Consider the following 24,264-nt stretch of genomic DNA (forward strand, 5'->3'; position numbering starts at 1 on the left):
AGCAGAGATTTACCCACTCTGCTGTGAAGAATGCAGGAGGACAATGTGGTGACACTATATGAACGTGGCTCGCATCAATAATATAATAATTACGCAACAAATTTTAAATTCTTAAAGTCTGTTGGTTTTTAATATTTGTGTCGTTGGCTACTGGAGTGAGCTTTTCCATCTTTTCAGTCAGCTGCGAGCAGGTAAAACTCCAGCTGTTGATCGAACTGTGAATGTCGTCAGAGGCTGTAACACCATGAAAAGATTAAGTTGGAAATCCAAAGTCAAGAACTATTTAAAAAAATAATACAGATCATAATACAAAGATAACACAGGAACAGGTCTGCTCAGCTGATCTCTGTGCAGCAGTAAACTGATCTGATGAATCCGAGAACTGACGTCAGACGGAGGCTGAACCCTGAAAACACATCACGGATGCTCTGTTCACTATTTTAGTCTGCTGCCTGTCACCGTTCAGACTGCCACAGACTGAGCATAACGGCCTGGCTGATGGAAACCCCTCCAACAGCGCCCCCTGCTGCTGCCCTCTGCTCACATTCAGCAGCTCCTGCAGCTTTAACAACCACTTCGCTGTCAAACCAACATGACTGGACTCGAGCGGTTTCCTCTGTGACCTTTGGATGTTGGTGAAAATCCAGAAATCCTTCATCTACTGTCACTTCTTGAAGTTTGTTTTTTAATCCTCTCAAGTCTGTCAGGTGCACGTTATGCAGAATGTGTGATTCAGGAAGTGGAGGGTGAAGCAGAGTGAGAAGCCCCCCACCATCAGTCCTCAACACCACACAGTCAGGTTTCATTTCTGCTCTTTTCTTGGTTCATAGTGACTTTTTCTAATATATAAAACAGCATTGAAACAATTTCACAATAAGCTCCATTTAAAAAAAGAAAACAGGCCTTTCCATATATAAACTGTTTTTACTGTTACTATGAGAGTCATACGGAGGGTTAGCGATGAAGTCAAACAAAAAATAGACTTTCTCTGTAATATGTGAAAGTATCAGAGCAGGACTTCCCTCATGGACATCAATGATCTCCAAAGCTCTAGATTTCTGATCAATTATATAAACTATCATCTAGATCAATAACAGAACAACTGATTAACAGTAAAAGTGGACTCATTTTTGTCTAAAAGCCCAACTACTTTGACTTTGTGTTAAAATAATAGCATTTATTATGTCAGGAATGTAAATATCAATCATAATAAAGCCAATTTATAACTAATCCGAATTAATTTGCAAAAAATATGAAAAAATATAAAAGACTCTGTCTGTAACTTAATGTTTATGTTGCAGTTGAAGTTGGAGCAACATATAGATAATAATAAGTCTGTATTGAAGAAAATGACTCGTGAGAAAAGACTCGACTGCAGGACCTGGAGAAGATGCTGCTTTTCAAGATTTTACATTTAGTTTGATAATAACTAAAGTGTTTTTTTTCTTGTAATTTAACATTTAATTACCCTCCAACCATGCTATGTATATCCAAATATTAAGTACATTTTAATAGTAAATAGACTTCGTTCTTCAGGGGGGCTCCAGTTTAGCCGACTATGTTAATATATTAAAATTATTAATGCAAGAATGTGTTACGTCTCTTTAACGTCGCTGAGAAGCAACTTTTACCTTCTTCACAGACTGTTGGAAAGTCTGACACACAGAAGCTGGGCGGCCCACAAAACGTCAGAAGTAATGTCACCTGGTAGAGTGATTCTAAAAATACCAACTCAAGAGCTGATCTTCATCTCAGTTTATCTGTTAACAAAAATTCCCAAAGCTGCCTTTCCAGATGACAACAGAGATATGACAGATATGTAAACAAAGATAGACGCCTCCTCCTCGTCCATCAGCAGACTCCAGCTGCTTATTTAGCATGTCACATTGGAATACCGCGCGGTAAGACGACAGGTCAGGATTCAGAAGTCCCGTCTTTACCGTCCAGATCTGCTCTGCGACGTGATATGAAGCAGGAATTATGAGCGGGATGAATTTTTCGGTGCTTCTGGTGACATTTCTGTGGAAGCTGACTGTTTCCAGAGGAGGTGAGTGAACGCTGCCAAAAACTGTGCTCAGTTTAAACTTTCCCTTCGGAGCGTTTGGCCCGATTTCTGATACAGCAACTTAATCTCTTTTTAAAATAAATGTCTTTTATGTCCGGCACATCTGGATCAAACTGCTGTCATTATTACACAAGTGTAAATGTCAAAACAAGAAACTATAATGCAGTGTTAAAAAGAGAACATGTAGCTCGCCTAGTTGAGCGGGCGACCCATGAACGGGGCTATGGTTCCCCGACGCAGCGGTCGTGGGTTCGACTCCTGCTCACGACCCTTTGCTGCAGGTCTGCCATTCTCCTCCCCCTTTCCTGTCTGTCTCTACTGCTCTGAATAAAGGCAAAAAATGTATTTAAAAAAAGAAAAAATGGCCCAGAGATTTAAAAAGCTGCTCGAAGACTGAGACACTGCTTGATGACTTTTTCCTCATTTTCTCCTGTTTTTCTAAAGAGTCATCCTCTTCCTAATGTCTTGTTGTTATTGTGCAGCCTTGAGAATGGCCACTTTGCATTTCACTGCACATAATGCATGAGCATGTGGCACATAACAGCTCAGTGCTGCTGAGTGACTGACTGTAGGAGTCTTTGCACTGAGCTTATTGAATATCTTCAGCATCAGGCAGCAGCAGGAGCCATACCAGAGAGAGAGAGAGCTGTGCACGTTTATACCCAACAGGTGTCACGTCCACAGTTATTTAAAAACGTTTTCCTCAAACAGAGACAGGTTCAGTCAGATGTCAGAGCAGACAACTTCCTTGGTACTCAGTACATGGAAGAAGAAAAAAAAGTGGTATGTGATCCAACTATTTGTGATGGAGTTTCAGATTTGAACACTATTTGTTTACTGCTGACGGATAAGAAAACAGAGTGGCTGGAATTCACTGATGTTTCCTCGTTACGGTGTCGGGTGTGAGAGCAGGAGGAAACAGTTTTGGCTGGTTCATAATGTACAAAATCTAAACTCACAGATAAGTTGGCAGCAGCAGAAGACGGAAACAAGCTTGTTCCACCACATCAGGGACTCTTTGGCAGAGCATGAAACCAGAAAGCTGGTTCAAGGTGAACTGCGCTTCGCCTGCGCAGTGGACAGCAGCGGCAGTTTGTCCTAACTCACAGAAACCTAATGAATGCACAGGCTTAACAAATGTATGAGACCACCACCCAATGTAGGGTTTATGCCACAGCTGCTCGAAAATAAACAGCACTGAACACAATCTCCAACAGAGTTAATGAAAACAGAGCAGCCATCAGGCCAAGCTGTGACCTCTGTTCATCTTACATTCATGTAAATCAGCATCAGATCAGTTTGCACATATATCAGGAGCCCAAACGTGTCCCTCTCAAACTACGTAAATATGGTGAACCCACTGATAAAAGGTGAACACAACAATAAGTGTAACAGTGTACTGGACAACAGCTTTTATCTCCGATCCTCAGATATTCAGACTGTCAGAGCTTAAACTTCTGTACAAGTGTTATTTTAAAAATCCTCACATGTTAGCAGAAATGTTGTTAAAGGATTCAATCGACCCAGTGTTAATATGGTAGAACGACATATTGTTCAGCCCCTCTGGCTGATGAACATCAACCACACACGTACAATAAACCTTAACAATCAATATATACACAATTAAAATCTCTGGAAACCAACTGAAAGGAAAGGTTTCTATCAAACGTCAAATAGTTGAGTCAACATCTAAACCAATCAGCTGCTCGATCAGGTGAACCAGATGTTTCCCATCGTGCTTTGAGGCTGTGCAGCCGCAGAAGAACGACTGCAGCGTTTGGCTCTACAGACTGCTGCCGTCTTGATCTCACAATATTATCGTTGTTGATATTGGCAAGAAGTCAGAGCAACTCGGGATCAAGGTGGATGGAAACTAATCGTTATGCATTGTGCGTCAATCGTGCGCCGGTCTGACTAGTCTCGAACGAGCTTTAAATGACAGAAATCCACAGAACAGATGACTGAACAGAGGAGGAGTTGAGGACATACGGAGGAGGGGCAGAAATAATGGAGAAAAAAAAAAAAAAAGAGATAAATCTGTGACAGTTTCTCCTCACGAGAGACAAAGAATTACAAAAGAACTACTATATTACAATTCTGCAAATAGATACTCAGAAATGAGAAAACACTGCAGACAAATATTCCGGCGGTAAACATTTTCTGGTTAGCTTTGTGTGTTCCAGGAAGTTCTGGGATTTTATCATCTCTTTACAGCCTCATCTCAAAGAAATATTCATGACTCTAAGTATCAACAACCAGATCAAAGATCAGAAACTGTGGCAATTGAAGGACCTGAACTCATGAAAGCTAATTTTTACAGACTTCTTGGTTCCGTTGATTATCTGTCTTTATGTTATTTTCATTGATTGTAACAGTGATTAGTTGTACTGATTATTTGTCAGTAACTGAAGGGACAAAAGCTGCTCAACAACTAAATCTAAGTGTGCTTCTGATGCAGGTCTGAGTCTCTCACTAACATGGTCTTTACCTGATGTTGCAGAAACTGAGGTGTCCTGTGCTTTTATGGAGAGATGCATCTTACCGTGCAGCTTCCAGGTCGCTCCTCAAGTCATCATCCACTGGAATTATTTAGGACTTTGTGTCCACTCGTACTACGACAACCAAGACCAGCTTGAACATCAACACCGGCGCTACAGAGACAGGACGTCACTGTTCAAGGAGCAGATCTCCAGAGGAAACGCCTCACTGCAGCTGACAGGAGTGAAGGTTCAGGATGAAGGAAGATATCAGTGTTGCACCGGCACCACGAATGAAAACGATTATTCATTTATCAACCTAAAAGTGAACGGTAAGAGAAACACCAACTACAACAGAAAACCCAGAGTCCTTAGTCATTTATGTGCAACATATAAGAGAAAAACATCACATATATTGTTCATGAATATCAACGTTTTCTCCTGTTTTGCAGCTCCAGTCCATAAAGTGAACATCCAGCAGGTAGAAAACAGGATCACCTGCAGCTCAGAGGGGATCTACCCTCAACCTGAGCTCACCTGGTCCACCACACCTCCATCCAACATCAAGCTCCACAGCACAAGCACAGTCCAGCAGACTGAAGAGCAGCTCTACAACATCAGTAGTTCTCTGATCCTCTCACACAGTCACACTGATCTGGTCTACAGCTGCACCGTCAGCACTCCAACAAACAGGAGGAGAGCTGCTTGGAGGAAACTCCGTGAGTCAAACATCTCATCTCAACAATCCACTCAAACGTGATTTACTTGCTTCATTCTTGTGTTTGTGTGTTGCATCATTTCAGCTCCTATCACTGCATCAACAACTGAAACAATCATCACCTGCGCTGCCTCAAACTTTTCCTTCTCGGACCTGGTTTGGAGATTCAACCACAGTCAGATGATGGTGAAGCAGAGCAGGACTGATGGCAGCTCCACAGTCTCAGAGGAGTGGAGGCAGCAGGTGAAGGATGTGTCAGAGTCAGGAGACATCACACTGCAGGACTTATCTTCACATCAGGAGGGAATATACACCTGTGAGCTCAGTCATGCTGAGGAGACGCTGATAACTGACACCCCTGTGAAGATAAGTGGAGGTAAAACAGAAAAACGTCCTCTGATTATCTGTAATATGTGTTTGAGGTGCAAACATCAAAGATCACAAAACTCCATCATGAAGCTTCCAGGGACAGAATACTAACTGACTCTTTTTATGTTTCAGGGAGCTCGAGCCAGGTTGAAGGACTCGTGTTTGCTGGGGTTCTAACTGTTTTCATTTCAGCATCAGCAGTCGGTCTGTTGCTGTTCTATAAAAAGATAAAAGGTAAGAAGATGTTATTTCTTCACTTTAGAATGTATTTCTTGTACATTGCGTGTGTTGATGATGTCTTCTGGACTCTGATTATTACTCAGGTCAAGAAGGAAACAACACAAGAAGGCTAAACAATATTGAAACCACGTAAGCAGAACTTTTGTTATTAAACTGCACTGTATGAACTACAATATATGAGAGGACATGTTAAAAGAGAAAACTAAAGTTACAACCAATGTCCTGGTTCTTCATTATTAAAGGTTCAGCTCACTTAGAGTTCAACAACATTTGTGAAATGAAAACATGAAAGACACCGAAGGAGAATAAAGAAGGGTCTGATTTATTTGATATGTTGTTTGGTGCTGAATTATATTTCATTGTATTTGCAGACTTGGAGATAGAAATGCAGGAACACCTTTAGCTGAAGAAACGTGCTGAGAACACCGTTAAAGCTCAGTCAGATGAACTTCAGTCCAGTCCGGTCACGATGGAACTCTGAGGTTTGACTGTATTCATGTATGTAAGCTGTAAATGTAGGTTTTTCACATCGTGGCCTGATAGGACCTCTGGAAATCTTTGAAGGACAACAAAACTTTAAGTCAGAACTAAATTTCAGGAGTTTCTTGTGTTGGCTGTAACTGTGTAAACTGACAAGCTTTCTCTTTTTCTTTTCTTTTCTTTTTTTTTTACCACATTAACAGTACAGACTACTAGCTGTGTGGTGAATATTGTTTACATCTATTGTGATATGTGTATGTATTTATGTCTGTAACAAAGCTGGGCTTAGTTACTGGTGTCCACGAGGTCATTGTTGTACGTTTCAGGAAACATTTAGGGGACACATGTTTATTTATTGTGCCTAAATTTTGTGTTTTCCTTCTTATAATAATATAATTTTTAAAAAATCACCATAAATCTTTTAAAAACGGTACAAATCAGTGCACAGAATGCCTTCCAATATTTGAAATAAATCTACTCGGACATGAGGCTGACTGACACCTGACAGCACACTGATCCAACGTTGCACATCTGGCTGAGTGCTGCACAGCTGTTAGTCATCTAAAGCGGCTTTTATTGTGTTCTGAGGTGACCCCTCTTCCCCTCAACACTGCTTTGCACTGATGAGTTTAAGTTTTGTGGGGAAATGCTGTTTGTATTATTTTACTGTTTTCTGCCATAAATGAATTACTTCAGCTGTAACCTTTACTCATGTTTACATTTCGTCTCAGGGGTTTGCATTTGCTGTCACTAAATCTATTGGCATTTAACACCGGTGAGAACAGACGCTTTGCGTTTGATAGAACGTAAAATTTTTAAATATTGACGCTCCCTTAATATTTACAACACCTGCTTTGGTTTTCAGAGCAGTGCAGAATGTCTCAGAGCCTCCCTGTATTGTGCTGCACTATTTTCTGAACTGTGACCTGGTTCTTGAAACACATATCAAATTAAAGCGCTCTCTGCACCATGACTTCTTCCTTCTCTTTCAAAGACGTTGAGTTGAATTAACATCAGGATTCTTAGGACGCTTCAGGACAATCCAGAGTTTCCCTCTTGTCATTTTTTACATGTTACTTTCAGCTCATTATCTTGTGTTGAAGCAACTAGTCACAGAGACAGTAGTCAGACTGACTTGCTTTGCTTTAACAGTTCAAAGAGTTTCTTCTTCATTTAACACAAAGTACTTGAATTCATCTAAAATCTATATTGAGTATTATAAAAAGAAACAATTAGAACTTTATTTTAATTGTACTAAAGACACACACTAAGCTTCCACCATATGTTTTCTCAAACTACAAATGATTGATGACATTTTGACTGTAAATGTCATTTTTACAACATATCAAAAAGTCGTACAAACAAAAATGAAGCATTTGATAGTTCAAGGCTCTGTAATGTTTGTACTGACTAAAATGTTAACCTCAGCTACTATAATCCATAAATACGACGCTGTGTAGACAAAAATGTTCCCACTGAAAACCCATTAAAACTGTTACTTTTGACCTCCTGCCATTACAAAATGAAATCATCCATTCTGTGTTACCAGGATTTTATTTTGGGGTCTTGGCATCATTGGCTTGGTTATGATCAAGATGAAGGTTAAAAAAAATAGTATGTGATATGTTTATGGGCCCTTTTTTAAAGCTTGACAGTGCACAAAATAATAATGCACCAGAATCAACATTAAGTGCTCATAACTGACCTATCTCTGTAGGGCTGTATGACCGTAACAATCCAAAATAATTAACTATTCACCACTAATAATATGAAAAATTATTAGTTTTTAAACTCCCTACAAGTCATTATAGGAAAATATTCCATTATATAATACGAACCAGACAACCACAGCACACCATCAGGATCTGACTGAGAACTGCTTTACTAAACACACAAAACAAAACCAAGACTAAACAGGACCAAAACCAGTTCAGCCCACAGCCGAACACAAACCAGAACTCCTGTGTTCTGATCCACAGTGGATTCAGTGTAGCTAACAGCTAACTACAGCTAACTCAGATTCATCAGAGACATGATGTTGTTGATGATGCTGTTGTCGTCGCATCATCAGTCTCCACAGATCTACACATATACAGTCCTGTCACACAGCAAACTGACTGAACACACTGTTCATTTCACTGCTTTTGTTCAAGGGGAGTTTCTTTGGAAACTACTTTCTACTGTCTGTTTTCAACAACCAGCGTTACTGATGTGACTGACAGGTGAACTGTTTACAGCATGAAGCAAACAAACACACTGCATTAAAAACACAACAAGCACACAACAACATTAGCAGGAGTCAACAACAGTGGAGCTGTTGTCAGGAAATATGACCACACTGTGAACTGCCATCATTACTGTAAATACTGAACCTCTCTGAATGTACTTCACCACTCATGGAAGATGGTATGCTGTTAACCACCAATCAGAAAACAGCACATTTATTCAGAGAACATTTTCACTAAGTGATGGTACAACATTTCACTCTATTATTTTTCAGTGTTCAACTTTGTTCACTTTTATTTAACTAAATTAAATTTTAATTACATTAAATATAAAGACCCTGCAATACTACTCAGTCTGAAAATGAAAACTTGCATTAAATAATAAATACTTTCCACATTACTTTATCATTGTCACAGTTAATTTATTCATCTTTTTCCTCTTCAACTGAAAAGTATTAAAAACTATTTACTTTCCATGTATTTTAACCAGGATCGGTAAAAAGATGCTACCAGGATTGTCCTGACTCCTCCTCACTGTAAACCTGCTAACTACCAGCTAACTAAGTCAAACTAAGTTCACTGAGCTCACTTACCTGACAGTTATAAAGACTCACACACATGTTGACTCTGTTTGTCCTAAAATTCTACATTCAGCTCCACAAACAGCTGCACAGTCCAGTTCACTGAAAACACGCTAGCTAACAGGATGCTAACCTAGCTAACGGAGCTAACGCTTATCTCCGGCCGTTAGCTCGCTAGCTCGTCATAAAGCCTCCTGAATGAGTCCAGTTTGTCACAGTCAAACTTTACTGAGCCTTCCTGGATTAAAACACCATCTTCCTCACCTCCGTCTCCTTCGGTTCTCCTCCAACAAGCGGCTCCATGTTCTCGTCCTCCTTCTTTTCCTCCCGCCGTCTCTCCGTCGAAGCTTCTAGAAGCCGTTAGCTGCGCTCAGTGCGCCTGCGCACACAGGCCGCTTCTCCACAGTGTTTCCACATTGAACAAAAGTCGCTCAGTTTTTCATTTCAAGTCTGGATTTGTCCACAGTTTGGAGAATGAAGTTGGCTGAATCTGCTGTGAGCAGCTCCTTGTTGCTCTGAACTAAGAAAACTGGACATGGTGATGATTCTCAGGCAGGTCCTGCAGTCACAAGGAGCCTCTTTTCTCTCTAACTGGCTTCATGGACGTTTATCGGTGACCTCCATCAGAGATGATGACATTCACAGGAAGTGTGGTTTCATGTCTGAATTTAGATCTTTTAGTCAGATAGAAAACTCCATGTTCGCTATTAAGGACGTCGCCATCACATTGAGGGTTTATTGGATGCTGATGAGCGTCGTATTGGTGATGACTGAGTTGAGCTAAAGTTTAGTCTCTAACCAGCTTTTTTCACTTGTTTATGTCAGCTGCAGCCAGAAGAAACCTGCTAAAATATAAATATCCACTATGAGTCAAGTTCACCACTCTGTCGTGTTTTTATATTTAATTTTCAATTATTTTCTTGAGAAGAAGGAAAAAAAAGACCAAGTTACATGGTCACAGAGGCTTCAAGCTGCATTGGGTTCATTAACAGTGAATTTAGGTTTATTAAAGTTCGCCTGCAGCATGATTTAAAACACCTGACCTTATCTGACCTGACCAGAATAAATCCAGTGATGTGCTGAAAGAATAAATAGCAGAACTGGTGCATTTAATCTGCCAACCTGAGCTGTAAATGCAGCTTAGAATGGATTCATTCGGTCAAAAAATCCAAATCTATTCAATTTGCTTTCAGAAATGACAAAAGCAGACAAACGCCTAAAGAAAAAAAAAACCCACTGGCACCATTGATATTTTAAATAATCCATCTTTCATGAGAATAAAAACACCAAGAAGCAGCAGATCTACAGCAAATCATCAAAGTTTATTTTCCTGCACATTTAAAAAGCAAATAAAAGTAGAAGCCTGTATGTATCCCGACCAGAGCCCCAAAGAAAAAGGAACAAACTCAACATCAGCTCAGTTCTCTGTGGATGCTGAATCGACTTTGTGGTCCACTTTACTGGACGCTCGAGTCCCCCCTAGTGGTAAAAGAAAAGTAGTACAGTATACAAACCCCCCCAATTCAAGCCCAATGTGTCCCCTGAATAAATTAGCTCGGTAGTTTTGCTCTCAGCCATTATTTACACCAGTGCTTCAGCCAGTTCAACAAAAAAACAAACAGACTCTGTAAATTACTTCTTCTTGATTCTGAACGAGCTGAGAGAAGCCAAACAAATTTACAAAGATAGAAAACAGGCACGTGTCGAGGCTTTAGACGTCTGCCGACCCACCCGCTTTCACATCCGCACATCTGGAGGTTAAAGCACGTTGTGACGCAGTTATGGACGAGTCCAGTCAGCACCACGCCTGTGATTACGCCGCTTTATATACGTTTGAACACATTTAAATCAAACGAGAAATCACAGACTTTTTCATCATGATGCCGTCGAAGCTGCTCTTCCAGACTTTACAGCATAATCTGTTGTCTTTGATGCTTTATTTCCAAAAAAACCTCCCCAAATCTAACATCAACACTCTGACATGTGGGCTCAAAAAGTCTTTACAACATCTTCACACTGCGACAGTCTAACAGAAGGACGGCACTGAGCTCTTGAGGTTTTTGTTTTTTCTTGCCAATCTGTTATAACTGATCAGACCAGACTAAAACAAAAAATTCCCTCAAGATCTGCGGAGGGAAACGAGTGAAGGTCAGGGCAGCAGGAAGGGAGCGGACATGATCTACAAAATCTCAACATAATCCCAAAATGTGCAGGCAGAATCTACAAATGCAAAACTACACCAAAAAAAAAAAAAAACATCCAAAAACTCAAATCAAAAACTGCATTTGTTACCGTAATCGTAGCTCCGTTACACACCAGAGCAAGGCTGCAACTGAGCAGTGTTATTCAGCAAAAAACTGCCAAAACTCATTAGAATATAAATTCAAAAGGCCCAAGATGAGTGGAAAATTTGGAGTTGTAAAAATGACAATTAATCAATGATAAAAATGTTCCGTAGGTTGATCACTGTTTCAGCCCTGCACCAGAGTGGGGAAGTAAGAAACACAAAGACAATCAATACTGTCTCACAATGATAATGTCAGCAGTTATCTTACCGAGGCTTTGAAAAACAAAGAAATCTTTAAGGAAACCCAACAACCTTTAGAGGAAAAATGTCCTTACACGCCTTCTAAACCCAACACGCCTGTTAAAGGACGATCCTTTCCACTTCTCTCTCTCGTGACAGTAAATCGATAAACAAAAAGGGGCTGTGGATTGTGAGTGTGGTCAACAGTTTTGAAAGTAGAGAGCCGGCCGTCGCTGCGCTTGGCACTGGTTACAGTTTCTCAGCAGAGGGGGCCTCGGGATGGAGCTGGCCGCCCGAATCCTCCTCCTCTGGCGCCGACGGATGGGTGAAGTCTTGTCGCCGCGGTGCCGGGCGGCCGTCACTCGTCTGAGCCGGCCGAGCGTTTCTGGCTCCTTTTGCGGGGAGATCTTCTGGGAGATGCTTTGTCTGCAGAAGAAGCAGAGAAACAGCAAAGAGGTGAGGGCTGGGTTTTTACTGACCTCCCCAAAAAACCTATTAATACACAGCTTTAAACAGGATTATTGTTCTTGTTAGGGATATGGGTTTTTCAGGGCCAAGTCAGATACCGATTATTGTTAATCAAGAACAACCGATATTTGGAACCAACACAGCCCCGTCAGTAAAGTAACTTGAACATTTGTTAACGCCTTCGAGTGAATTATTGGGTCTTTCCCTGTAACACTATGGATGCCTGTGAAAGACTGCAGGGTTTATTAAACCGTCAGCAACATCTGCTGCCTCGCCTCCCATACAGCTCAGTTCTGTAAATGTGCTCATCTGTCTCTCTGTGTAAACAACAGCTTTACGTGATTGGCTGTTACTCGTGACGCGTAACGGCCAATCAGATAGAGCTGTGGGCGGGACATACTGACTGCACAGAGAGAGAGCTGCCATTTATTTCATTTTATTCGTGGCAATAAAATCAATGACACTAATAATGTATCGCCCCTAATAATCACCTGGGCCGATAATCAGTCGACCACGAGTTTCATTGTTTTAGAGTTACCTCTCTCCTTCAACCCCTCAACATAAACACAGATTCAACACTTTACATTAACATACAGCTTCAAATAGGATTATTATTATTACCGATGTGGGTTTGCCCGGTGCCGACATCGATATTTATATTTGGAGCCGATATGCATCACATGTTCGTTATTACCAGCATGTGATAGCAGGGAACCCGTCATCATAATTAGGCTTCTTCATTGACTTGAGAATACGTACAATCGAAATAGAAGCAATGATTTTAGCGTGTCACGTGACATTAGGGTGCTCTCGTATGAGCAATCCAAACACCCGAGTGTGTTTGGCAAGAGCAGTGACGCAACGAAAAGGGGCTAAACTGAGTGTAAAGCATCAAGTCAGCATTCAGAAGTTTTCCGGTGAGCCAGCAGGCCCGCCATCACGAGTCTCCAGCTGGTAAATCCAGATGATATGCAGGAATTTTTAATGTTCTCAAATACACCTGAGCTGGGTTTTTTTGGTGGCGACATGTCAAAACAGTCTTCAGAAGAAATTCAAGTCAGGCTTTATTTGTAATTGATTACTTGTCAAACTGAAGCTGAGAAACTAATTTCAAAATCAGGAAAAACCTAATTTGACCCAAAATAGATACACATGCGGATATGTGTTTGGTTTTAATTCAATACACACTAATCAGATCAGAACACACCATCAAGACGTGGCAGCAAATTTGTAGGAATAACTAATTAAATACTGAATTCACCTTTAATGTGAGAACAAAGGTGGGGGCTGCAGTCTGCAGGTCACTGGTTGGTCGATACGCCTTCAGACCAAACTACTCTCAAAAGGAGAAAAGCTCCACATCCACGGCCTTCCAGGATTATTCCATTACTCCTGGCAGCAGAAGGAACGCCGCCACACTTTGACAACTCTGAACTGATCCAGCCTAATGGAGACTGCTGGGTCTAATTTATTTAATGTTTCTACAAATCCGCTCCAGATTAACTGGCAGCAACAGTTTTTGTGAGATCAACAGTTTATATATTTTCAGAAATCATAAATATGTTCTGCTCCGAGTCTGTTCATGTCGTTTCAGTATAAAATAACCTTGTTTGCTAATACGAGCTACGGCTGCAGGCAGCGTGAACTCTGCTCAGTGGAACTTTCTCCAGATAACCTGCAGATCTTTATTTCAATTAGTACGAGTACAACATCAAGGTTTCTGCGGCTGAATGCAGCTCCAGCAAACACTCCAACATCAGCACATTTAGTAAGAAGAGTCGAGGAAGCCCAGTTTCAGACACACACACACATCCACACGACACGAAGCAGACCTCACCTCTGCGACTCTGCACTGAAGACGCAGGAAAGCATGACAGCGAGGAAGGCAAAGAGAGAGAAAAAGAAAGAAGAGGGTGAGTGATCCTCATGCACAGTGAAGGTTAAAGGTCATTCTGAAACAGGTGAGGCGGGAAGAGACCAGAGACACCTGCACGTACACGTCGACGGAGAAAGCTTCAGCGTTTGGACTGAGCCTGGCGTCCAGGTTTGATTCTTCGCGACAGTAATTTTGTGGTTTTGTCCTCAGTCTAAATCTAAAAGCTCTCGTAACATGCAAACCGACAGCCGGGGAAAAGGTTAGAGCAGGAACCGGTATCGTTAAGAAACTTTAACTCTGATTCTGCTTATCGATTCCTAACCAAACATAACGTGAGTTGAATCGTCTCCTGAGCTACACACTGGTGCTCTGAACGTCTGCACTACGCCACAAGGTTTGATTTGTTTAACGAGAGCATCAGTCGCCAGCACACGAGTCTACATAGAGCTGTCGTGCGTCGCAATAAGAGCTCAAAAACGTGGCTTCATTTTATTCGAAAAAAAATGAGCAAGTGTTCTGCGTTTGACAAAAAGTTCAGGAGCGCCACCGAACAACTCGTGTGTTTAAAAGGCTTCAGGTGAACACAGATAATAGAGCCAAAAAATCCAAGCAAACAGTAACTTTTTTTTCAAGTGAGAGCGTTTTTACATCTGATCATTTGAGTTTTGCATATTTATTGATTGGTTCGGTCGGCAGCTGCCTGAACTGAAAGCTAAGAGACCGTTGCCATGGTGCCATTTCAGCAGATTTCTGTGTTACAGTCCAGTGAACAGAAAAAGAATTACCAGATTATTATTGAATCGCACCATTCATCAGCAGCAACCAAATCAAAACAGCAAAATGTTCATTTACAGGTTCCATGAACTGTAAACGTCTCTGGAATTTGCTTCTACAATCGCTAAGACCCAGAATCGATAAGCAGAACCGGAAAAATCTAAATGCTAGCCAACCCCAGGGGGCAACTTTTCAGACAGAGACATGCGAACAAAACAGATGTGTGAGGCTTTAACAGGCCCTGGACTGGAGCGTCTAGTCTGGCCTCGGCTTGTTGAGAGCAGAAGCTGGCGTGCAAGACGAAGAACTCATAAGCTGTGTGAAGATGACGTACTGATCTGGTTGAGCGTTTCCTGAGGGATCCAGCTCAGGTCCACGTCGTTGTGGCTCGAGGTTCCCATTTCCACCTTCGGAGCTGGACGCCTCCTCTGCAAACACAACAAGAGTGAGAGGTCTGTCATGCTGTTTGCTGTAGACGCAAACGCAGCGTCGGTGACGGGCTGCCATTTTGGTGCAGCTGGAACATCAAGACGTAGAGAAACACGACAGAAATTCCTCCTCAAAGACGACTCGTAACTCAACAGCAGGGTTTTTCCTGCATAGAAGATTATTTGTAAGTTTGATCCAGCAGGAAACAACAGAAACTCAATACTTTCAAACCAACTCTGTTAATTTTGGCTTCATTTACTCAAGATAATACAAGTTTTTGTTCACTAAATGCTCACTGTCTTCACTGTACGTGGATTAGTCAGGCTTAACAGAAAGCCCTGGACAGTCATCTATGATCAACACCCGACTGCAGCTGCGGGTATTCAGTTTGACAACCTGCAGATTTTGAGCCACTGAATGTTCTGCATTTATTCTTGACAAATTAACCAACGTCAACAGACCACTGGATTCAAATCTCTGTACATTTCTACCCGCGTCTTTACCTTTCTGGACTCCAGCAGCTGGTGAAGACCTACGACGACGAGCAGCCCGAGGCCGGACAGGAAGACGTACATGAAGATCCTGGAAGACAGGGAGGAGGCCGGAATAAGATGGAAGGACGTGAACATGAGCAGCGACTAACAGGGGGAAGGAAGCTGAAGGTCCCATATTGTGCCCTTTTCAGCAGCTTCTGGTTTTACTCGTGCTAAATGGATTGTTTCGCTCTGAAAACCCAGTAAGCTGTTGTTGCTATTATTACTACTTAAGCTACTACTAAAATTACTATTACCACTACTACTACTGTAACTATTACTACTACTACTGTTACCATCAACGCTAATGTTAGCGACACTACTGCTGCTGCTACTACCACTTCAACTACTACTATCAAAGCTAAAGTTAGCCACATTAGCACTGAGGATTTTCCTATTGTTGTCAGGACATTTCCATCAATAATGAACACAATCCGCTGGGTGTTTGGTTCCTCAGATGCTGGCAGTGCATGAAGACTTTTGTGTTCAGTCTTGCAGGAGCAGCTCCAGAGAGTAAATAAACCTGGAGGACAGTTTTTGATTTACACCTTCACATGTGGATTTTCACCACATGGGACCTTCAAAAGCTGAAAATTAACTCGGCGCTTACGTCTCTCCGTCAAGTCCGTCTTCTTTCTCAGTGATGGTGACGGTCTGGTTGAACACGGCATCCTGGAAGACGTTTCCCTGCAGGTGGAGAGTGGGGAAAAGGAACCAAAGGATGAAATTAAAGAACATGGAAGAGGAGAAGGCAACACCAGAGAGGAAGTGAAAGAAAAGCAGAGGTCCAAGTTACTGTCCAGACTTATTGTTCTAGTCATAACCGACCCTGCTCGTCTTTATCTACATCAGATAAAGTGTTCACTAATCTGGTTCTCCTTACGCTGCCGTCTTTGTAGTTGAGGTTGATGACGAGTCCGAACGGCCGCCCTCCCATGGGCTCGGCGGGGATGAAGGAATATTCAAAGGTGGCCTGTCGGCTGGGAGGAACCACGGTGCCGAGCTGCAGAGCCGTGAAGTTCTGGATGTAGAACTGGTAATCCTGACAGACAGGAAGAGGAGCAAGTCAGGAGAACGCTCAGCAGAAAACACCTTGCGAGCCAGAGCCATAAACATCCCAACTGCTTTTTTTTTTTAACCTGTGGGTAACGGAAAGAAGCATCCAGAGACTCCACGATGAAGTTCTCAGATCCCTTGTTGGTGAAGCCGAGCAGGAACTTGACGATGTTGTTGGCCGGGAAGTCTGAAGAGAAACAACACAATGGATCAGACGGGGAGTTACAGCACTGCATCAGAGAAGAGGGCAAAAAAAAAAACGACTCTCACCTTCTCCTTTGACAAACAGGATGGTGGTGTCAGCGTTGGGGGAAGCCTTCACCTCTCCGACCAACGCTTCCTCCTCTTCATCTTCTTTTTCTTCCGTCTACACACACACACAAACACAAACGATCTCTTTAGGTATATTTTTGTTATCCTGCTGAAACTAACTCCAGCTGACAAACACAGACTCTGACACATGAAGATACGTTTCTGAGCGCTTACAAAAAGGAACTGGAATTCTCTTTTAGGTTCTTGAAGACGTTTCCCTTCTCATCTAAGAAGTCTCTTCAGTTCTGCTTCAGGAACACCTGACACCTCAGGACGACTGCGACCTTGATGACTGAGAATCTACACAGATTTGTGAAATGCCTTTCGACACGACTCAGAATTTCTAAATGGCGCCCGGCAGCGTGAAGTTGAGAAACTCTGAACTTCAACTTCCAAATCTTCTGATGTGCAGCAATGACTTCCTGTGACCTAAATTTCCCATAAAAACGCGACCAGAAGCAGCCGTTTGATGCTCAACTGAATAACGGAAGTAAGATTACAGAAATACTAATAAAATGGAGACGAAAAATCAAGAAAAGAAAAATAAACTAGAGACTGATAGTCAGACGGTAATCACAAATAGTTAAATTAATAAAGTACATGCTGATAAACCTGTTTTTAAACCACTGTCACTTAACGTTGAACACTAAATCTGTTACATTAGGAGTTAGAAATTATGCAGCAAAATCAATTCAACTCAGTTTAAAACTGCTTTTTAGTGATTTACCCGACAAAATCCAAACACAGCAGACGAGCTGCAGTCTAATCAACATGGTTGAGCTACACGATGGAGCGGCTTTTTCACCGTAATCCAGCTGCTGGAACGTTTTATATACGTAGAATTGTACCAGTCAGCTTTTTAAAGTCCTAGCTTAGCGTTAGCATGAGCCTCAGGTAGCTAGCTAAACAGGACAGACAACTTTCTACAACCCGACGCACCTTCGTTTAACAGCAAGAGGCGCCACCTGGTGGGACAACCAGGCACTGCAGCTAACCTACAACATTACAATACACTTTCCGACATATTTGTAATCGATTATTAATCAATCTTTAGCATCTCCAGCTGCAACGACAGATGATTAGTGAACCAGCAGGAAATTAATCTGCATCTTTTTAGCATAAAGAATGTGTGAGATCAAGCTGCCATGTGTGATTCGTTCATGTTGTTTATTGTTCATGGTAACAAACTGAACATTTGGTTGGACAGCGGAAATTTTCACTGCAGGTTCAGGAAATGTTTTTTGTTTTCTAACACTTTAAAAACCAAAACAGTCAATTCATGGAAAAAATGATCCGCAGTTAAAATAATTGTTAGTCGCAGCTCAACCACAGAGGAAACAAGTCAGATTTAAAGAAGCAGCTCGTGTGTGTGAACGCTGGATTTGAAACAGCAAAACGAAGACCGTCACATGAGACGAGCTGGAATGAGATGTTTACGGACGTTTTAACCCGAAGAGAGAAGAAGCAGTGTCTGATAACAAACACGTCACAGCAACGATCCTCGGGTTCCTCAGTGGAATAAAGTACAGGACTATTCGATCATTTAGTGTTTTCAGTGCTGCTGTCGACACTCGGCCACTCACCAGTTCTGCATTGTCATCGTCCTCCACTTCAGCCTCGTCGTCTTCGTCCTCAGCCGTCACGTCGTCCACGACATCTTCGTCCACAGCCTCGGCCTCCTCATCCTCAGTCAGATCCTGGGCACTCGCCACCGGCCCTGATGGAACGAGTAAAAATGCGTTTTTATTTCAATCATTGGACGGCAAGACAGATTTTTCAGTCAGAAGCCACGTCAAAAGCATGATGCAGCTACAAGAGCAATAATAATAATAATAATAATAATAATAATAATAATAATAATAATAATAATAATACATTTATTTAAACAGCACCTTTTAAAATCAGAGTTTACAAAGTGCTTTACAGAGAGGGCAAAGACGAAAAGAAGGATAATCAGGCAGACCGTTGGGTAAAAATAAAGTTAATAAATAAATAAATAATAATCCAAACCTATCAATACAACACCAGCAGATAAAATAAAAGAAGCAAAGACGTCACATCCAAGGAAGGGAAAAGAATAAGTGGAGTAAATTAAAATAACAACAACGGTAGCAATAAAAAATAAACACTAAGTAAATAAATTCAGGATAAAAGAGAATAAAATGAACCACGAAAAAAATCTAATTTAAAAATTAAATGATAGAATAAATATTGACTGATTTTGGCTATTTTCTGTTTTCTGCGCTGACTTCGGTGCTAAAAGGGAAATAAAAACTTTATGGCATTTCTAAAACCACCCTCACTTTACTTGCAGTGTTTAAACCTTTTCACTGCAGATCACAGAACTTTAGAGACGTTCTGGTGCTCAGTGAGGAGAACTTATTCACAGCAACACCTCAGAAACACACCCGTCCAGTTTGTCTCCGTCTGCAGATGCTCAGTACTGATCCGAGACCCGTTCTCGCCGAGATCACTTTTATATAAAAGGTACCATAAGACCAGAGATGAACAAGTGGAACCAGTAGAAAGAAAAATGAAAACGCTGAATCAGATTAAAGCGACTCATGTATCTCTGCATCATGCTTCTCTCTGATGACTACATGTGATGTGTGTTAGTCACGATTCTACCCCACAACAGACGATGTGTATTCAATGCAATGACCGTTTTTTGTACGTCTTTATGGTTTTTCATATCCAGAATTCAGTATAAAAGCACATCCACTATGACGACAGCTCCTCCTCCAGGCTGCTGGAACAAATCAAACACTTAGAACTGGGCTTAAACGGTATTTAGCTTCAGCATCGACATCACAGCGTGAAGCACGACCTGAAAGTCTGACATTTAATATGATCTTAAACTTCATTTAAACAGACTTGGTCGACATGCAGGCTCCACATGTTGGCGGCAACATCAGCGAGGAACAGAAGAGAAACACTGAAAAAGAAAGATTTGGTTCCAACAAGAGGAATCGGTTGTATTTCAGCTACAGAAAAGACGATGTGGAACAAAACAGGTTCTCTGTCAGCGGTGTTTTGCAGGAAACATGACTCATTTAAATCAGCACCACACAGCTCTGTAGGATGTGAGCGAAGCCGGATCCAAATCAAAACCTATTTGGGATGTCTGTGTCGGTGCTGCACCACCTGAGAAACACTGAAACATTAGGACAGCTTCCAAAGAGGGTTTTAAAAACACGACCTGGTCGTTTTACATGCAGTACGTAATACTTTTCTGAGTACCACCTCAGAGCTGAATGAAAAATGCAAGACGGAGCTGTGAAATCTGTCACAGACTTCCAGCCAGACACTGGAGCTCCACCAAAGTGTGACTGTCCACTTTATTAACGAGGGCAAACGACTGAAACGTCGCCACTAGTTGATCATTTAAGTGAGACCACGGTAGAGGAGACGTAAAGCTTCGATTTGACACAACAAGTCTGTACGATACAAACAACAACAACAACAAGCAGACGAGGCTGCAGCGCCACAGAACCTGTCTCAGAAGAAAAGGACCATTTTCTTAAGTGTAATCACGTCAATAAATGTGAGTTTTATAAGCTAATAATAAGTTGAAGGCATGCTCACTCAAACTGCATATCAAAGAACCGTCACGCTTCTCTTTTGATGCGATATCAACACATTCATAGCTGTGATTTATGGATATTTTAGAAGTTTCAACCATGAGCAATATCTATTTTTCTACAGATACAGAAACCCGTACTATATCGTGTCTACTTACAGACAAATCTGAACACAATACATTATAATCTAAGCAATACTAATACTTCTGGGTATTTCTATTCATGAATCTGTGCAATGCTGTCATTGCTTGAAGTAGTACTTATGTGTATATTTTGGTTCACTTTTGTACTGATATTCTTAAATGTCTGCACGATGCACTCTGCTGCTGTGACCCTGCAGACTTCCCCGCTGTGAGACCAATGAAGGCTTATCGTATCTTATCTCAGGACCACGCTGCTGATGTGATTGATGACTGAAGAATCTTACAGCATGAATGTGAATTTTTAACCCCTCTAGAAGCTCATATCTGTTCAGAATCACCCCAATCAATCTCGACTGATTTATTCTTTCAAATTGGAGCAGTTTGAATCATCTGGTGATTTCACATGACATATTGCACAACAACTAAATAGCACAACATCCTTTTTTTGTTTTTGCCCCCAATACCGTGCACCACTAACCACTGGATTTACAATCATAATAAGTTGGAGGCTTTTTAATGTAAAAGCCCAAAAGGAGCAACAAGCAGGACACAATCAGTGAACAAAATCAACTTTCTTTCACCAGCACAAAGTGCAGACTCAATAAATATCAGTTATCACAACGATCCATGCTGCTTCACTGTGAATTATAATAAAATCTGACTGCTGATAGAAGGATTTAGCGGTACGTTTAACATGGCACAGTGGCTAGTGATGCTTCTGAGCCGTGGATGGTAAAGCTACGTGTGCGAACCGAACAAAACCCAGATTAATGTAGCTGCAATAACGTTTCAATGCTTACTGGTGATGTTGTGTGTCGCTGCGAAGCAGTTTGGGCTTAATTAATAAGAGCTGAACTAGTTGGGTGTCCAGGAAGGCTACTTAGCTTCAGAGCTAACAGCTAACAGTAAGGACACGTCAGTGTAAGCAGGCGGATAACCTGCTTTGATTTAAGCTAGCTAACACTGGATGCTAACATAAACTGAGACATTCACGAATAGGAAAAGCTCCAAGGAGACAGTTCCAATTTGCTCTGCTTTTACAATCTTGTTTTTTGTTTAGACGGTTACTTTGAGCTAGCACATGTCGAAAGGAGAACGGCCTCCCTCCCTTCTCCACAGCAGCTAGTTAGCTCCGCTGCTAACGCTAGCACGCCGTAGCTGCTAAGACACCGGCCCCTCGTCTCCGTCGCCAGGAGCGGCCGAGTCGGAAACTCACCTTTGACGAGCAGAGTGGCCGGGAAGGCCAGCAGCAGCAGCAGCAGCAGTTTGGGCAGAAACTTCAACATTTTGGGGTCGAAATCAGTGCGTTCTCATTCAGTGCGGGTCAGACGGCCAGGCTGCGCCGCTTCCGTTACGATTACTGCCGCGCATGCGTAACAGATACCGAGCAATAGGTGCTGCGGCGAAGTCGGTCCCCCTGAAACAAAGACCTGCTCACATATTTACATCGTTTTGTTTTGTTTTTGTTGTTGTATTTTAATCAGTAATACATTTCTAATAAACAATGTATATTAGGGGTTGGAAAATAGTGAATAATGTTATTTCCTATATTGTTTTAACAACTAAGACAATATTATATTAATTTACATACAAACTACAGAACAGGACAAAATTATAAATAATATCCACATCAACATCTACATTTTTATAAAATAAAAATAGGTCAAATTTAAATTTTAAGGTCAAATATAATAAAAGAATAGCATTTGATCCTAAAATTACTTTTTTCTTTTTCTTTGCACTGCATTAAAAACAGCAATAAATCTCATTATTTTACAGATATTTGTTATTATTTGAAAGTAAAAATATTTATTTTCACGGTTTAGATTTTAGACAACGTCTCGTAAAATCACTGGAAAAGTAATAATTTACATGAAACAAGGCAAAACTGTAAATAACATCCATTCATTTTTAAAAATTTTATTTTATTCATTATTTATTTATTTATTTATTTACAGTAAACCATTAACCTGGTTCTATTATTGAGCATTTAATTGTAAAGTTATTTAGCATCAAATAGAGAAATGTACAATTTCTGTAAAAAAGGCCGAGTTAGTCTGATATTGTGGTTGAGTCGCTTTTATTTCTAAACTCCTTTAAAACAGCAGACGATGAGTCGAAGTGATTTCAATTAACAAAAAAAACTAACAAACTACCTGACTAATAAAAATAATGAAACCACATCTTCAATCCAAATGGGATTTTGAATAATAAAGAACCAGAAACAGCGAACTGACAGATCTTTGAATCCTATTTAGACTAAGAAATTTAGTTTTGATGCATTTAAACGAATGTCATTGACATTTATACATATTTGAGAACACAACAAAACAAAGCACGCATATTTAGACTAAATTTATTTAAAATGCAAAAGTAAGGGCAGATAAAGTGCTTCTACTGATTATTAGTTAGTGTATTTTTTCTCTCTGTTTGGTCCTTTATTTAATCTAATAGGGGATTTTTAAAATAACCCTTTATGCCGGTTTACAGACTGAAATGTGTGTTTTTAAACAGCTTTAACTCTAAATAAAAGATTCAGAGGGAAAAAATCACTGCTGATAACAACTACACAATGACTTTGTATATAAACGATTATTATTTATGTGAATCCTCACTTGCAGAAAATGAAGTATTAATGAGAGTATTAATGCATGTTTTGTGTAATTAAAATGAGAAAACTTTCTGCTGACAGTTGATTTGTTTTTATTTCTCTCACATGTAGCACACTGTGATTATCATATGGCAAAATAACATAACTGATTGAGTGATATATAATTTCAAATAATATGTAAATAAATTTAGTATAATCTGTGAAAACATTCAGACTAAATATGAAGAAAAACAAACTTTACAGTGGTGACATTAGAAGCAAAAAAAAAGTTTTTAAAAAATCCTCATTGCATGAACAAAAAAAGGATTTATAAAATGACACCGAGTGCCTTTTCCAAAACCAACACGTGAATATTCAGTAAATTAAGTTCTATTGCATCTATTTATGAAACCAAACATACAAAATACAAAATGCTCTCCAGCTAGAATGACAAATCATGGCTGAGTGAAGGTTTGATTCAGTACATGACCAGGATGCAATCCACACAGCAAGACAACGAACCCTAAAAACACAACTTACTGGATACAGACGAGTAAAAGAGTAAAATATATCTTCCCAAAACACAGACGGGAGCCCGAGTATCAAAATAGTCTGCGACGTACAGAAATCTCACGTACTCACACAGTCTGTTCAGGTTTCAGTCCACGTTCACTGTTAACTGTGGAGATGATGGTTAAGTTTTCTGGACGGCACGCAACTCTTTTTATTCATAGCTAAAAATAAAAAATAAAGGAAACATTTGATACGAAAACAGAAAGACACAGTGTGTTAGTTAAAGTCCTTTACAAACACGGAGGTT

The 24,264-nt window shown here is 40.7% G+C and overlaps 1 protein-coding gene across 1 annotated transcript; it reads right to left on the reverse strand.

The window, feature by feature from the left end:
* Nucleotides 1-10,456: 10,456 nt before the first annotated feature.
* ssr1 (signal sequence receptor, alpha) lies at nucleotides 10,457-22,215 on the reverse strand. The gene is made up of 9 exons (XM_008303059.1): nucleotides 22,071-22,215; nucleotides 18,714-18,847; nucleotides 17,089-17,185; nucleotides 16,902-17,005; nucleotides 16,646-16,804; nucleotides 16,373-16,449; nucleotides 15,733-15,811; nucleotides 15,135-15,228; nucleotides 10,457-12,108 (listed from the first exon to the last, which is right to left on the reverse strand). The coding sequence occupies exons 1-9, from the start codon at nucleotides 22,138-22,140 to the stop codon at nucleotides 12,041-12,043; spliced, it is 882 nt and encodes a 293-aa protein (XP_008301281.1). The 5' UTR covers nucleotides 22,141-22,215; the 3' UTR covers nucleotides 10,457-12,040.
* Between the last annotated feature and the right edge of the window lie 2,049 nt (nucleotides 22,216-24,264).

Source organism: Stegastes partitus, unplaced genomic scaffold (genome assembly GCF_000690725.1).
Source record: "Stegastes partitus isolate 25-593 unplaced genomic scaffold, Stegastes_partitus-1.0.2 Scaffold1928, whole genome shotgun sequence".
NCBI classification, from domain to species: Eukaryota; Metazoa; Chordata; class Actinopteri; family Pomacentridae; genus Stegastes; species Stegastes partitus.